Below are 14,646 nucleotides of genomic sequence, written 5' to 3'. Positions count from 1 at the left end.
TATTTATTTTTAATAACTAATGTATTTAAGCTACATAACTCTATACAATGTACAGTCACTGACATTTACTAAGATTAGTACCCCTATCTAGAAATGTACTATTCTTGATGGTTCTACTTCTCATGATAGTCGTAAAATCTATACTGAAGATGAAGAACGACGTACTACGGCATACTTTGCATCAATATTCCCCTTCAGATGCCTATCATAGTACTCAAAATACAGCAAATTGAAGCATTTTGATACGTTTTCATAAACTGAGAATATTATGCACTTTTACAACTGGTTTGCGGCAAATATAACTGCCCGATTCACGGCATTAGCCACACGTGAACTCTGACCTACCAACCAGTCCAAGACGAAGAGTGACGCGTACGCCTCTTTAAAGCAACCTTTGATTTCTCTCATATTTCACCCCTCTTTTGTTTGCCTTACATCATTCAACCTACATAGGGAGAGAGAGTCCTGTAGGGCGGGGAGAGAGCTGAGTTAATGTCTGTCTGTTAGAAGAACTTTCTCTGTCACTCGAAGCAAAAAGCCGGTTTAGAACGTCACCGTCTTCAAGGACAGCTACTGTTTTTTCTGGATCGATCTGACGGATCTCTAGATCTCCGTCAGTCGCCCACAAGGAAACACTTTCGTCACGAAGCGGTAACGCCTCCCACTCTCTCCCCGCACGATGTCCGCCCCAGGCCGCCTGTGGCTCGTGTTTGCCTGCTGTGTGCTCGGTGCCGTGGCACAGGACCACCGTATGCGGCACCAGCACGGCACGATGAACCATTCCGTAGACGCGGTAAGTAAACAGTCTGGAAGGAGTCGACTGTGTACTTAAGAATACTTAAGAAGTGAGATCTATCATTCGCTATTTCCCCCTACAATATGTTGTCGGGATTTGTTTAAAGAATAGACGTCAATTATCAATTCATCATGCCCAGATGATTCTACATAATGAACTATAATGATAGTTTGTAGAATTATTTATAGGACACGATCGTGACGATGAATTGATAATTTGTGGAGATTTATGTTTTTGTTGTTGTTCCCCATAACTGTGAAATCGCCTTTGGTTGCACTTGGTACATTAGAGTAGGGACTGATGGCTTACTCATGGGCTGTTATTGACGAACATCAGTGTTTGAAGCTCCTTTGTTATGTAACAGTGTGGTTTAAGTGCCACTTACTGACTAGTCTAACCTTTAAGCCTAGTGCGTGGTAAGTGGGTTGGGGCGGTGTGCTGGCTAGCCTGGTTCAATCCCCAGGACGGTACTACTCGCCTCATGCGTTTCAGTCAAATGAATCTGTTTTCGAAGTCCATCTTGAAATCACTTGTGAAATTGACTATATGATACACTGATGTTTTGCTAAATGATGACCAATAATCATGACATAGACTGTTGATAGAGGAGATCCATAGTTATCGGTGGATCTGTTATTCAGAGTCTAAGATTGTGACACATTCAGACATTTACCAATTCTTTCACTGTCAGCATTTTTCCTCAATATGGATTGTAGACTAAATGAAAAGGCAACACTTGCCAAGATTTTTAAGAGTTTATACTAGTATTTTTAAAAAAAGCAACATGTCAAGTACACAAAGCAAACAAGTTTTATACTTAATAGGTATAGCAACCATACCCAATAGGGGTGTCAGCCAATCCTTCACCATTTCCTGTGACTGACTGCCATCTTGTGAGATTTGCTGAATGTGACCTATAGGTCTAGCATTTGTGTTATGTCTTACTTTTATTGACTGTGGCCAGCATATGGTTTTGACAGCTTTCTCCATTTACACAGACACAGACTTGGCCTCAGAGGTTCAGACACAAGTGTATTCATGCATCATTTTTCGCAGCTCACTGAGTACTTTACACAGTGGGTTTGTACAATCAAGGCTTTGGTCTTTGCAATGTTCAGTTGATGATTGACTAGTTGCATGTGAACATTGGTATTCAACACACAGGACTTTGTTCTACAGAGTGCGTTGTTGGCATGCACAGTTCCCTCAAGTTGACATTGCTCAGTCAAATGTAGGAACAGCAGGTTTATGTAGAGTTTCTACTGGTAGGATCAATGTGTAGAGGGCCTAAATCTACACTATCCCTCGGTGACAGATAAAACTTTCACAAGTCATTGGCAAATGGGAAGAGTGTATAGTTTTCTTCACCATTTGAATTAGTTAACCAGTGTGTGCACTCCTGTGTATGTAAAGCTCCAGCTTACCACCAGTATTTGTTGTCCCCTTAGAAATCCCCTTACAACAGAACACAATCACACACTACGGGGTTCAAATGCATCATGTTGTACAGGGAAGGCTTGTGTAACAGAGAAATGTGGTCCCAATTAGCAAGCTGTAACCAACATGAATATGTCTGTTGTACAAGTATTGTATAAGTCAGAAATAACCCTCTCCTCCCAAACAGATTCCAAGCTTTAGGTCCTTTAAACGTAATTCGTTGTTATCCCTGGTGAAATTACATTAATGCAGTTACCAGTACTGCAGTGCATCTTCATACTGCCTACGCAATGCTATCAGATTCAGAGTGGTTTTCAAGAGAAAGCGTCAACAACCGCAGAGTTCAAAACATCTTATTTATTTGCCTGATACCGCAAAGTTTAAAGTAAAGTACACTTACAGAGTACAGGATTGTGTAGCTAGGTAAGCTCCATCTAATACCAGATGGTTTTAGGTCAGTGTTTGCGTCAGTGGTTGCCATGGACACTAAGTGTGTTTTGAGGCATTGCAAAGATGCATTAACTGGGCAATGAATCCCACTTGCGTTAAACTGATTAACATTAAAGTTTACATAAGGGCATTATCATATTGCTTCAAATATTTCTCCAGGACTTAGTGTACACATTGAGTTATAAAACATGATACACATGTACTGTATTCCTAGAAGTGCAGAGGAAAGTGATATGGGGTTCCAAAATAGGAGGGAGTCAATTTTATGTCCATAGAAGTATATATTTTGCAAATGTCAAGTTTCATACAAATTCCTGATGAAATATCATAAGCCAGTATCATTAAAGTGACTGGAAAATATGGTAATATCTTTTCTCAGAGAACCTGAGTTGTGCATGCAAAAACTGAGATATTAAACGTGAAGCTTGTGTACTGTATCTGCCACTGACCTTTTTCCGTGAGGCCTAGCAAGCTATCTTAATTCACCTTAGATCATAGCTGGCTTGTCCTATTCAACGTCAAGTATTGTCACCTCTGGCAATACTTCTTGCAGTTAGATACTGCTGATTGTCATTTGTGATGTTTTGTTAATAGCCTATCTAATAATACTAATAACATTAATCTGGCTTTTTTGTAGACAATGGCACCCATGAATACAATGGGTCCTGGGATGGACCATGGCAGTATGGACCACAGTAGCATGGACCACAGTAACATGGACCACAGTAACATGGACCACAGTAACATGGACCACAGTAGCGTGGACCATAGCAACGTGGACCATAGCAACGTGGACCACAGTAACGTGGACCACAGTAACATGGACCACAGTTCCATGGACCACAGTTCCATGGACCACAGTTCCATGGACCACAGTAGCATGGACCATGGCAGTATGGACCATGGCAGTATGGACCATGGCAGTATGGACCATAGCAACATGAACCATAGTACCGTGGACCATAATAGTATGGACCATAGTGACATGAACCATAGTACTGTGGACCATAGTAGTATGGACCATAGTAACATGGATCATGGTAACATGGACCATAGTAGTATGGCCGCAGAATCAGGAAGCCATGGTGGTCATCTTGGCATGGTATGTGTGTCTTAATTGATAACTGCATATAGATATCATCCTGACAGTAGACTCTAACACTGTGTATGATGGGCAATATGAAATGTCTTTCTACTAAATTGAAGGATAGTCTTTCCTATATCTACCATCACTTTTTGCTTTGCAATCATGGCATTTTCTACTCAAGCTTATAACATGTAAGTAACACTGTCTTGTATAGTCATGTACATGCATTTTGATTGCTTGATTATATACTCAGACAATGTCTGAGAATGGTGTAATTTGTAGCTTAAGTTTATGTCTGTTCACAGCATTCATGTTTGTGTAACATCCTGTCTTCCTCAGATGATGCAGATGTCCTTCTACTTTGGGTACACAGATGTTGTTGTCCTGTTCGATGGCTGGGTCATCAATGATATTGGAAGTATGTGGCCATACCTTGCACTCACAGTTGATGACTTATTTTGTACACATGTGTGTATCAATTGTCTCTGTGATGAATTGACTCAATATCTGTAAGTTTTTTTTTTCTGGCATGTTATTATCATTGTGAATTTTGTTTGTTTTTATTTTAGATAGTATATTTTGTGAGATATACATGTACCTGCAATCTGATAAAGTATATCAAAATTCTTCAAAAACATACCAAATGACAGGTCTTGAATTCCTCTATCATTCAGGTTATCTATCATCAGTAAGGTTCAGGTTATGCTAATCTTTTTTTCTTTCCGTTAGCCTTGATAGGCTCAATGGTTGGAATCTGCATCATTGCGGCGCTGTATGAAGGTCTGAAGGTGTTCAGGGAACACCTCCTGAGGAAGTCCATGGTGACTGTGAGCTATCACTCTGTCGCAGTGCCTGGTCCTGAAAACCTGCCTGTCGTGGAGACTCAGAAAACCACAGGGTAGGTGTGGATACTGTGCAGTACAAATAAAATGAAATCAGTTATCTCAGCTGCAATGCAGAGCCAAAGTTCCCACTTTATCTGTATCCTCCTAGGTCACAGTTCACATTATGGATACATGTATTTGCATTGTTGTATGCCTATTTACTTTTAATGCCCCCTTTCCCCTAGCGACACCACAGTGACCAAAATAGGACTTGTGTTACCCTTGATTTGTTAATTGATTCTGATGCAAAGTATGATTTAAAAGACAGCAGAACATAGAAAGATTGTTCTTTATCTATGTAGTTTGTTGAGCAATGTGTGCTTTGGTTGCAGTCTCTAATGGAAAGGGCTGTACGCTGCAGCCACCAATCTTCTAGTTCTTGTAGTTTTGCTAATGAATTGTTTTGAATTTCAGAATGTATATCGTGTATTGTGTTGATGGAGTCTGTTGATATTCCCTGCAGGTCCCGTATCCTGAGCTCCTCCCACCTGATCCAGACCCTCCTCCACGTCCTGCAGATTGTAGTCAGCTACTTCCTCATGCTGGTCTTCATGACGTACAACGTCTGGCTCTGCATAGCCGTGGCCCTAGGGGCAGGCATTGGATACTTCTCCTTCGGATGGAAACGGGCCATAGTCATAGACATCAATGAGCATTGTCATTAATGATAGAACAGAGGTCCACACTGTGTCATCAATCAGGGATATGCCTTCTAAAAACTTTACTGGCAAGTCAAAAATAACATGTCCCCACCCACTCTGTTAAAGAGTTTTCCCAGTGTCCATCATTCTCTTAAATGATTCAATATTGTTGCTAAGGATGGACAATAAAAGATTGGTGTGACTAGTATAGAAGATATTATAATCAGATGATGCTACAGCTTGCTCTGTCATATCATCATGTGTCAAAAAAGTTCAGCATTTTAGTTTATTTTATGGTACTGCCCTATTACATTCATTATTGCTATTTCAAAATCTTAGAAAGATCTTTAATGTACTTACTTAAAGAAATATTTCAACTGCAGTGGATGACTACATGTATTATTGTACTCTTCTTCAACTTGAAGTAAGACTTGATTGTTATTGATTATGAAGGAGATGTTAGCTGTGCATAGAGGAGCTTTTGTTGCTGCATTTTCTGTTGCTTTTTTGAAAGAAGACAAAACTTGAAGACAGGTATTACAATACACATTTTACAATCTACCACTGTGTGCCTGCAAAGCTGATATATTTTGAGAAAGCTAGTAAAATATTTAGAAATTTGATGTGTTTCTACACAGGGTGTGTTGTATGAATTTATATGTGAGAGGCAAACTCTCATGATAGAGTTGTTTATGAATTTGACTATTGGTTGCTGCAGAAATTTGTCATCACAAATACTCTCAAGTGGAAACAAATTGTTGAAACAAATTGTTAACATATATATGTACTGCGGGTATTCTTTTAGGTACCAGCTTTTCTGCAACCTACCACTGTTGCAGATTAACCCTTGATGTGCTGTGGCTCCAAATTTGAGTCACAAGAACTTGGAGTATAACATGTTAATGTGCATCTATCTAACACAACACTTCCCATCTACATTACAAACCTACTGTAGAATTACTACATGTAAGTTCTCGCTTAGATGTGAAGTTGTACTTGACCATATCTTAGAAATCAGAAATGTCTTTAAGGAGATAGAGTAATTTATAGTTTTTAATGTCGTATAAAGAGTGAGCTATTGTAAAACGACAGTTAGCTAATTGTCATATGTAAAATGGTGTGGATTTTGTGTTAAACTAGCTGTTACTTTTCAAAAGTACATCTTATGTTGGGAAGGATTCTTTTTAACAGCTTTGCAAATTTGCTAATCACACACGTGTACCTTAAGCTAGTCAGAAAGGAAGCAGAGTCATTTATTATTAATAATTGGTACCATCTTCCTTTTCAAGCTCTATTTAGAGGTTCAGAGTTTGGGGCTGCCTACGGATATACAGTTCATGTAACTGTGGAATATTTTTTTTAAGAGAATGCAAATTTGTGAGCTCTCATGTGAAAACAACAGATTTCACAGGTAAAGTACCCTGGAGTCACAGTGGTACAGATTATTATGATAACCAGTCTTGAGATTTCAGTAGGTTCTTGTCACCAGTTGTTTGCGTAATGTGCTCTTAAAATGACCATATTTGCCAACCAATTGCAAATTGGATACTTCACAGTTCTATTGTTTGTAATGTGCCAGTCCATCTGATAAAGGACAGAAAAGCCACCGATTTGTAAAGAGATTATGAAGTGTGTTGTAGACAGGTCTACAGCCGTGAGGATGTAGCAATAGTGCCATATCTTATGGAGCATAGTGGAAAATATTGTGTTATGATAGCAGATGGAGTATTCCTATGAGACCAACGTTCAATTATGAGCAATTGAACAATTTATTGATGTCAGTAATTTGTCTATTGAAAAGCCTTTTTGCTGTATACTCTTGCGTATTAAGTTTGCTGTTCAAACTTTGCGTATGAAACTATTTTGATTTAGAAATGACCAGATTTTAAGAGTAATTTGTCAATATTTTCAGGAAGAAATGGAATAAAACTCTATAGTTCTGGGTAAGATTTATGTGTTTCATTTGAATAATTGAGACAGTTGCCTGCTAAAGAAATACAAGAAACGCAATTAATCGGTTTACTGGAAGTACCAACAGTGAAAACAGGAATGAATTAGCTATCTGCCATTGTCAGAACATACAATGTTACCAAAAAAACTGACAGAATTATCTATGTCAACTAAATGGAATTGTAATTTATTGCAAGCAAAAAGTGCCCTTAAGAACACGCGTCATAAATCTATATATGTTTAAAAACATGCGGTTGATGACCTTTGTCCCAGTCCCTGGACCTTGACTGGGATTGCAAGAGGTGTGTCATGTAACTACCTGCGGGATGTGACCTTTCATTTCATCATATCAGCGGAATACGTGACCTTCGTATTTAACAGCCAATACCAGCTATTTGATGTATAATCTGGTTGGAAGGGTAAGATCTCCTAAGTTGACCGACACGTAGTCACGAGTGGAAAATCATATTCGCCCACCGTGATTCGCCTAAGATATCAAGATTCAGACCCGCCAGTCATTCCTTTTTCTACCTGAATATATTTCAAGCGAATATGATTCCTCATTCGCCACCACATGTCACTTACCTTAGGAAATGTTACCCTTTAAACCAGATTAGGTCTAAGTAGCTGGATTGGTATGGCTGTAGAGCTTGGATATTTTTGCGTTGTTATGAAGGCCTGAGTGAAAGGTTAACGTCCGGCAGGTCGGGAGTATACACCTGTTGACTTACCTTAGGAAATGTTACCCTTTAAACCAGGTTAGGTCTAAGTAGCTGGATTAGTATGACTGTAGAGCTTGGATATTTTTGCGTTGTTATGAAGGCCTTTATGAAAGGTTAACGTCCGGCAAGTCGGGAGCATACACCTGTTGCTGTCCCACGCAAGTCCTAGAATCAAAAAGATCAACCTGGGTGTTCATTTTTTAAGGATGTCCTGTAGCTCAAATGATAGCGGCTTCGCAGTTGAGCCTCCTGGTTCCCAATGTAGTTGGTAACTGGCACCCTCGTAAACCAGGACCGCCTATCGCTCGACGTTACATCGTCGAGCGATAGGCGGTCCTGGTTTACGAGGGTGGTAACTGGGAGACCCCGGTTCGAGTGCATCTCCTGACCGCACGGTCCAGATCCTGACCGCACGGTCCAGCTCCTGACCGCATTACACCAAAAAAGGCCGAAAAAGTTACAAAGTTGCCTGTTTTGTAACAATTGCGGCATGGCATGCAAAATCTTATAGAACAGTCTTTGGTTACCATGTTCACCCGTCCTCTGACGGAGTTTTGCTGCCCAAGACCGGCTACTTTTTTTAAGATAACCCCCCCCCCCCCCCCCCGTCGTGCTACGAGCCAGGCGGCCTTCATCGTAAAATGAGGGTCCCGTGTTCCAGGAAGTGCCTCGAGCACAATACAAGAGCCCCAGTACTAAGATGGGTACCTAATGGCTGTAATGATACAACCTGGTGAATCCGGTTCAGCATCTTATTGCGTCATGTTATGAACAAAAACTAGGAGAGGCTATTCGAGGCCGGTGTCTCTAATGTTATGATGCGAGCCGATCATACGTGATATTCACCATGCAGGTTATTACAGCCAGTAGGTACCCATTTCTGAGTAATGATTAAATGAGGCTGTTGTAACGTGCTCGAGGCACCTCCTCGAACACGGGACCCCCATTTTACGTCTCCCCGAAAGACGGTGCAGCCCGACAAGGATACCCTTCCCGGATTATATGGACACTCATTCGTACACCTGCCTAGCATCACCTGGCCTCACCTGTTAGTAACCGACAGGTACCGACAGGCACGTGACGTCACAGCCACTCCACCCAGCCTCTCGTGACTTGGATATGGTGATTAGGTGTTTGGTTTCTACATGACCTCCAGGTCGCACAGGAAAGCACACACTTCCTCCGCGTGACGTCACGAACCGGTTAGTTCGCCCCGGCGCACACATACTATCTTTAGCGGCCTCTGGAGATACGGCTTCACTGCACTGCACACTGTCTGTTCACACGACTTGGGCCCAGCTGGAACACAGAAGTAAAGAAGAAGTCGACAAGGTAAGCTTTAATATGGGTACTTAGCAGAAACGTGAGCCCTTCACATATAAGTCTGAGTCAGAGTTTCAAGCTCTTTATTCAACGTTGAGGCAGCCTTGAAACTTCCCCGAAGGAATTCTCGATCTTCTCGTGTTTGCCTTTACTCCCTCCTCTGTCAACATTTCGTCAGAATAACAACAAGCGTAGAATCAACAAAAGCAGCAATTACACAGGAATCAGATCAGGTATCGGGCGAGATAAAAAACCATACGATCTATGGCGAGGCCCGCATTAGACACCTGACACCCTAATCAGCTAAACTTAGGACAGTAACAATTGCGTAGTGTCAGGTTGGGTTGCCAAGTTGAAAAGTTCCTACAGGCCGCTAGATTCGGGTCCCTCAGAACGACTGCACATCAGCCTGGCTCGTACACGAGTTCTGTCTTTGGTTTTCTTGGTAACCATATTGCTGGCTTAATGCCGATACCTCAACGAAGAAATGTATTTAAACATGATATCCCCGAATCCAAAGTTGTTGTTCCTTCCCCCGACGGCTTGAACAGTGGGCTCGTACTTCTAAGTGCTGGGAAAAAGCGCGGTTTGTGTTCATTGTTTAAGGCAGCTTCCCACAAGAACCCTTATGCTTGCATGGTCGACAACACTGACCACTCCTGGGCTTTTCACAGGGGACAGGTGTTTTACCGTAAATAGTCGGTCTGGCGGTTGCACAAAATACCGGCAACAAAAGGACATACGTAGAATAATTTGTACTTTCCTAGTCAAACCACAAAGGCTTGCTAAATCAAACCCTGATTAAATATAACAGGGCCATAGCTCCTGGGCAAATAGCCATGGGTCATTCACGCGGCAGTTAAATTGCTGTTGCCAAGCTACAAGTACTTGTTGGTTGGAAAAAGTATGAACTTAACCACCTAACTCAAAAGAAGGAAATTTTTTTCCTTTGTACATGTATTGTGTTTCACTCGAAGTCAAAGCAATGTGGATCTCTGTAATCACTGAACAATACGCATATAATGCTATACTCGTTTGCTGTACATGACAAAGACATGCCAGAAAGTGAGTTAGTGGCTGAAAGAATCGTGTAAACACAGACTCAGCGGAAGCCATGAAGAGATCCCAGCACCGCACGTAGGCATGCTGTTCACGCCTGGTTACTCCTGGCCATCGTTGGTTTAACGTGTTTTATAACCATTTGACATCAAGTTTATTGTAGTGTCGTAGATGTACTAAGCATAGTATGTTCAGTATTTGTAGATTTAGAATAATAGGACTTACATATGTGAAGTGCTGCTAAGAAAATTCCAGAGGTAAAGTTTAGAAGTTGTCTAGCGATGGTGGGAAGAGTCTTTCTCTCTGGCATATTGTCTTTCAGTTTCAGATCTGCCGTCAATGCCGTTTCTGACAACCGAAAAGGCATTCATATTTTTACTTTCTGCTGATCATACGAAGCTTCAAAAGTAACTTCAGCTGATGATAAGCGCTTTTCGTTAGCATGGCATTTCAGATTAAGTCGTTCACCACTTCAGAGTTTGACCCTCTACCTGAGCGATCGGGCACAGCCAAGCCTTAGGCCTTTTGAAGTGCCGAAACACATCTACAAAAAGCAATGCTAACACACTTACAGTAGTCTAAAACCATTAATTTTTTTTAATTTTTCTTTTAATTTTATTTATTTATACAGGGCAAATACAACTCAGGCTGTGAAGCCTGTTTTTCAGGTATCCCTGATTTTACATGTGAAACCACAACTACGACTAAGTACACAGCAGTAAATGCAGTCTTTATGAGTACAAAGTTATGTTTCATCGATGTTTGTTCTTCTTCCAGCATTGTTTTCAGTCCGTATAGCCCTAAAAAGTTACAGCGTAAATGGCTTAATAACTGTTCGGTGATTACCCTTTGTTTTCCTGCTTTTGTTTAATCCAGGTCACTGGTCACTTTACGTCAACAATGATGGCGCAACATTTCCTAGTGCTCCTTCTGGCGCTGGTCATCAGTAATACCGCCCACGGGGCTACCACAGAGGTACGTATTTGATGACGTCAAACCTTTCAATCGTGCAGCTAGAAGCTTAATTTCCCGATCTGTGCCCCGATATACCAGCCGGGCTAGATTAACTATGGAAAGGGGTACAGGAAATGACGTTATTATACTCAATCTCTCTATTTTGCGTCAGCAAACTTAGTGCAAAAATAACCCTTTGTTTAAAACTTGTCTCGTGTTCTGGGTCGGTCATAGGCCATGTAGGCACCTAACAAGAGGAATTAGAATCTATCAGCTGAATGTGTCCATGCTTATTCATTGTTTATGAGACTGAAAATGTATTGGTGAAGCAAGTCATTTGATGTTACGTTCAGGAATATGGTGGACAAAATCACTTTGTTGTTGTTGTTGTAATCGTTGTCTGTTATATCGTCTGAATTCCTATTCCACCGCGTTTTATAATCAACAGGCTCCTGCCCCTAGCCCTACACCTGACAATGTAGAGACTGCAACTATGCACATGGGACACACCATGCACACAATAGACCACGGAACTCACCATCCCGGCATGAACCACACCGGAATACACCACACCATGGACCACGGAACTCACCACCACGGAACCCACCACCCCGGAATGCACCACACCATGGACCACGGAACTCACCACCCCGGCATGGATCATACCGGAATGGACCACTCCGGCATGGACCATGGCTCGGTAAGAAAATAGCATCTACGGTACAAGAAAGAATAGCAGATTGAGTTTCGGACATTAAAAGAAAAATGCTGGTGACTTCATAATTCCACTAACCCTACCCCCCCCCCCCCAAACATAATAGACGAAAATGGCAATTCTGACTGCACAGTAGATGTTAAGCAGGTGATAGATAGGAGGATAAAAAAGAATGCTATATCTAAGTCATTATTTTAAACAGTATATTTTGTTCTCTACCTACAGGGACATAGCTCGTATTTCTACTTCGGTCACCACGAGGTTGTTGTGCTGTTCCTGGAGTGGACGATCAACACCGTACCAGGTAAAGTTTGGACTCACTTCGTCACTAGTAAAATTGCTAGTCAATATTTTTTGAGATATTATAACTAAAAACACAGATGCGTGTTGGCTTTCTCCGAATTTAGCCTATTGTATTGGTTGTTTGGTTAGGCAGAAAGGAGAAGGTTATCACAGAATGTAACAGAAATTTGACAGAATTATATAGATAAAATACTCATTCACTATTCAAGCAGCTAGTGTAGTATCTGCCAGATTAGAGAGTGTCTTCTTTTTGTACTTTTGTTAAGCTAAAGCTATTTCGTCACTTCTCATAGTCTCCAAGTAGACCTACGGGTTGGCAAAGACCGTATCCAACAGGCAGAAGGAGTTGTCATAGATTGCACTATAAGCTCCTTCTTCCAGTTGGATACGGTCTTTGCAATCTATTGGGTCTGGTTGGAGACTAACTTCTCATGCATTAGACATGACTCGAAAACAGTCCTAACTCTGCCTGTATTTTCATGGCACAGCCCTGATTGGCTCCTGTGTCGGGGTGTTCGCCATCGCTATGCTGTACGAGGGTCTGAAGGTTTGGCGGGAAATGTTGATCGTGCGGGCACAGGACAGTAAGAAGGCGGCCTCCAACTCATACAGCATGGCCAGTCTTACAAACGGCAAAAGTACGAGCACGCTGGACGTCGAAATCGTCCCAAAGGCAACAGAACCGAGGACAAGGTGAGCATCATAACGCTGTTCTTTAATCAAATCATATTCAGCTGAATGTGAAGACACTTCATTTCACTTTCAATGGTACAAAGTGATTTCAGAACGGTTTCGCTTTGCAGGGTTAGAACTAGACTGGAGTGACATATTACTGCATTATATGTAACGAATTGCATCTGATCTTTAGCTTTGTGTTAGTCAAGTTTTCTGCAGCATTTATCCCGTTTTTAATCATCTTGTTGTACAGGGATTAGATAGTACGCATAATGCAGTATCTCCTGCTTTATCCAATGTTCAAAGCATGTTTTTATTGTTATTTTGTACAGGGATCAGATCTGTAGCTGCATGCACGCGCTGCAGTCTCTCCTGCACATCGTCCAGGTGCTGATCAGCTACGGGCTGATGTTGGTCTTCATGACGTTTAACGTGTGGCTGTGTCTGTCCGTGGCGCTCGGGGCAGGGGCTGGGTACTTCGCCTTCGGCTGGCGCAGGCCCATCACTGTGGACAGGAACGAACACTGTCATTGAATAGAACAATATCACATATCCTCAATAAAAAGCACGCATAATGAAAAGATGTGTTACTTGGTACAATCGCTTTCAATAGAATAACCGTCATTTTCGAGTTTGGATGCTGAGGCTGTCTACTGTGAAAAGGTAAGACTGCAATGGACTGTTAGCCAGTTTTGATTGAAATTAGTCAGATGTTCTATTTTTTTGATGAATTGATTCGTATGTATATTATAGCAGTGTATATCAGTATATTGACATCTTAAGTCGATCACACGAGATGCAAATAACTTAGTGGAAAAATGTAACGTTATGTAATTTGATCTACAATCGCTCTGTGCACGGAGGTTTAACCTCTTTGTTCTGTGTATTGAATGGCCCATATACGTACACCTGATTGCTATGCAGTCGTTCTGTGCATGGAGTACAACTATAGCTACATTTGCTAGTACAAGTCAAAAGTCATCCTCAATTCACTTACTATTGTAATTCACTGTGATACATACTTTTAATAGTTAGGACTACCTAAATGGCTTAGTTGTGACATATCGCAACATTTTTGATTTACATAGATCATTAATGTCTTCTACATTGTATAGATAATGAAGACCTTTATTGTACATATTTGCCCCACTGGGCTAAACACAGGTCACATGTTAACAACCATATACTAGTACTTATTTGTGATTTTGTGATTTATTGAAATTGCAAAACGATACAATACACGTGGGCCACAGGCAGCTGCTGCTGGTGTCGTGGCCCACACACAAGACAATACAAAGCACATAGACTACAAATAAATAAACAGTGGTAAATACAATCTAAAAAGCAGCGTAATAAATATAAATATACCTAACTATCACTATTGCTACAAACACTGGTCCATGCGGCGTCTGGCCGCCAGGATGTTATCAAGTCTGGGGCCGTTTCTTCTTCGTGCCTGATGCCTCGGCTGAGTCAGAAGGTGAGCCTTGCACGAGTTCTTAAAAGTGCTCAGACTGGGCGCTTCCTTCACTACCTGAGGCAACTGGTTCCAGAGTCTGGATGCGTGGGGTATGAAACTTGACTTGTAGATCTGGGTCCTGCAGCGAGGCAAGTGGAGGTGCCCAGAGTTACGGAGCTGTACATGCGTTC

At 41.4% G+C, this 14,646-nt stretch overlaps 2 protein-coding genes across 3 annotated transcripts; both read left to right on the top strand.

Moving 5' to 3' along the window:
- The first annotated feature begins 324 nt into the window (after positions 1–324).
- Positions 325–7,242, top strand: LOC136441626 (high affinity copper uptake protein 1-like). 2 transcript variants are annotated; one of them, XM_066438020.1, is made up of 5 exons: positions 325–793; positions 3,339–3,785; positions 4,110–4,188; positions 4,500–4,668; positions 5,118–7,242. In XM_066438020.1, the coding sequence occupies exons 1-5, from the start codon at positions 680–682 to the stop codon at positions 5,317–5,319; spliced, it is 1,011 nt and encodes a 336-aa protein (XP_066294117.1). In that variant the 5' UTR covers positions 325–679; the 3' UTR covers positions 5,320–7,242. The 2 variants fall into 2 exon arrangements, with proteins under 2 accessions (XP_066294117.1, XP_066294116.1); XM_066438019.1 differs by having other exon boundaries at positions 3,321–3,785.
- A 1,874-nt stretch (positions 7,243–9,116) lies between these two features.
- On the top strand, positions 9,117–13,937 carry LOC136442215 (high affinity copper uptake protein 1-like). The gene is made up of 6 exons (XM_066438967.1): positions 9,117–9,299; positions 11,226–11,324; positions 11,752–12,003; positions 12,244–12,322; positions 12,810–13,014; positions 13,329–13,937. The coding sequence occupies exons 2-6, from the start codon at positions 11,250–11,252 to the stop codon at positions 13,528–13,530; spliced, it is 813 nt and encodes a 270-aa protein (XP_066295064.1). The 5' UTR covers positions 9,117–9,299; positions 11,226–11,249; the 3' UTR covers positions 13,531–13,937.
- The last annotated feature ends 709 nt before the right edge of the window (positions 13,938–14,646 follow it).

This window comes from Branchiostoma lanceolatum, chromosome 9 (genome assembly GCF_035083965.1).
Source record: "Branchiostoma lanceolatum isolate klBraLanc5 chromosome 9, klBraLanc5.hap2, whole genome shotgun sequence".
NCBI lineage: Eukaryota > Metazoa > Chordata > Leptocardii > Amphioxiformes > Branchiostomatidae > Branchiostoma > Branchiostoma lanceolatum.
Note: the sequence above shows the minus strand (reverse complement) of the source record. Positions and strands in the feature narration are given on the sequence as shown.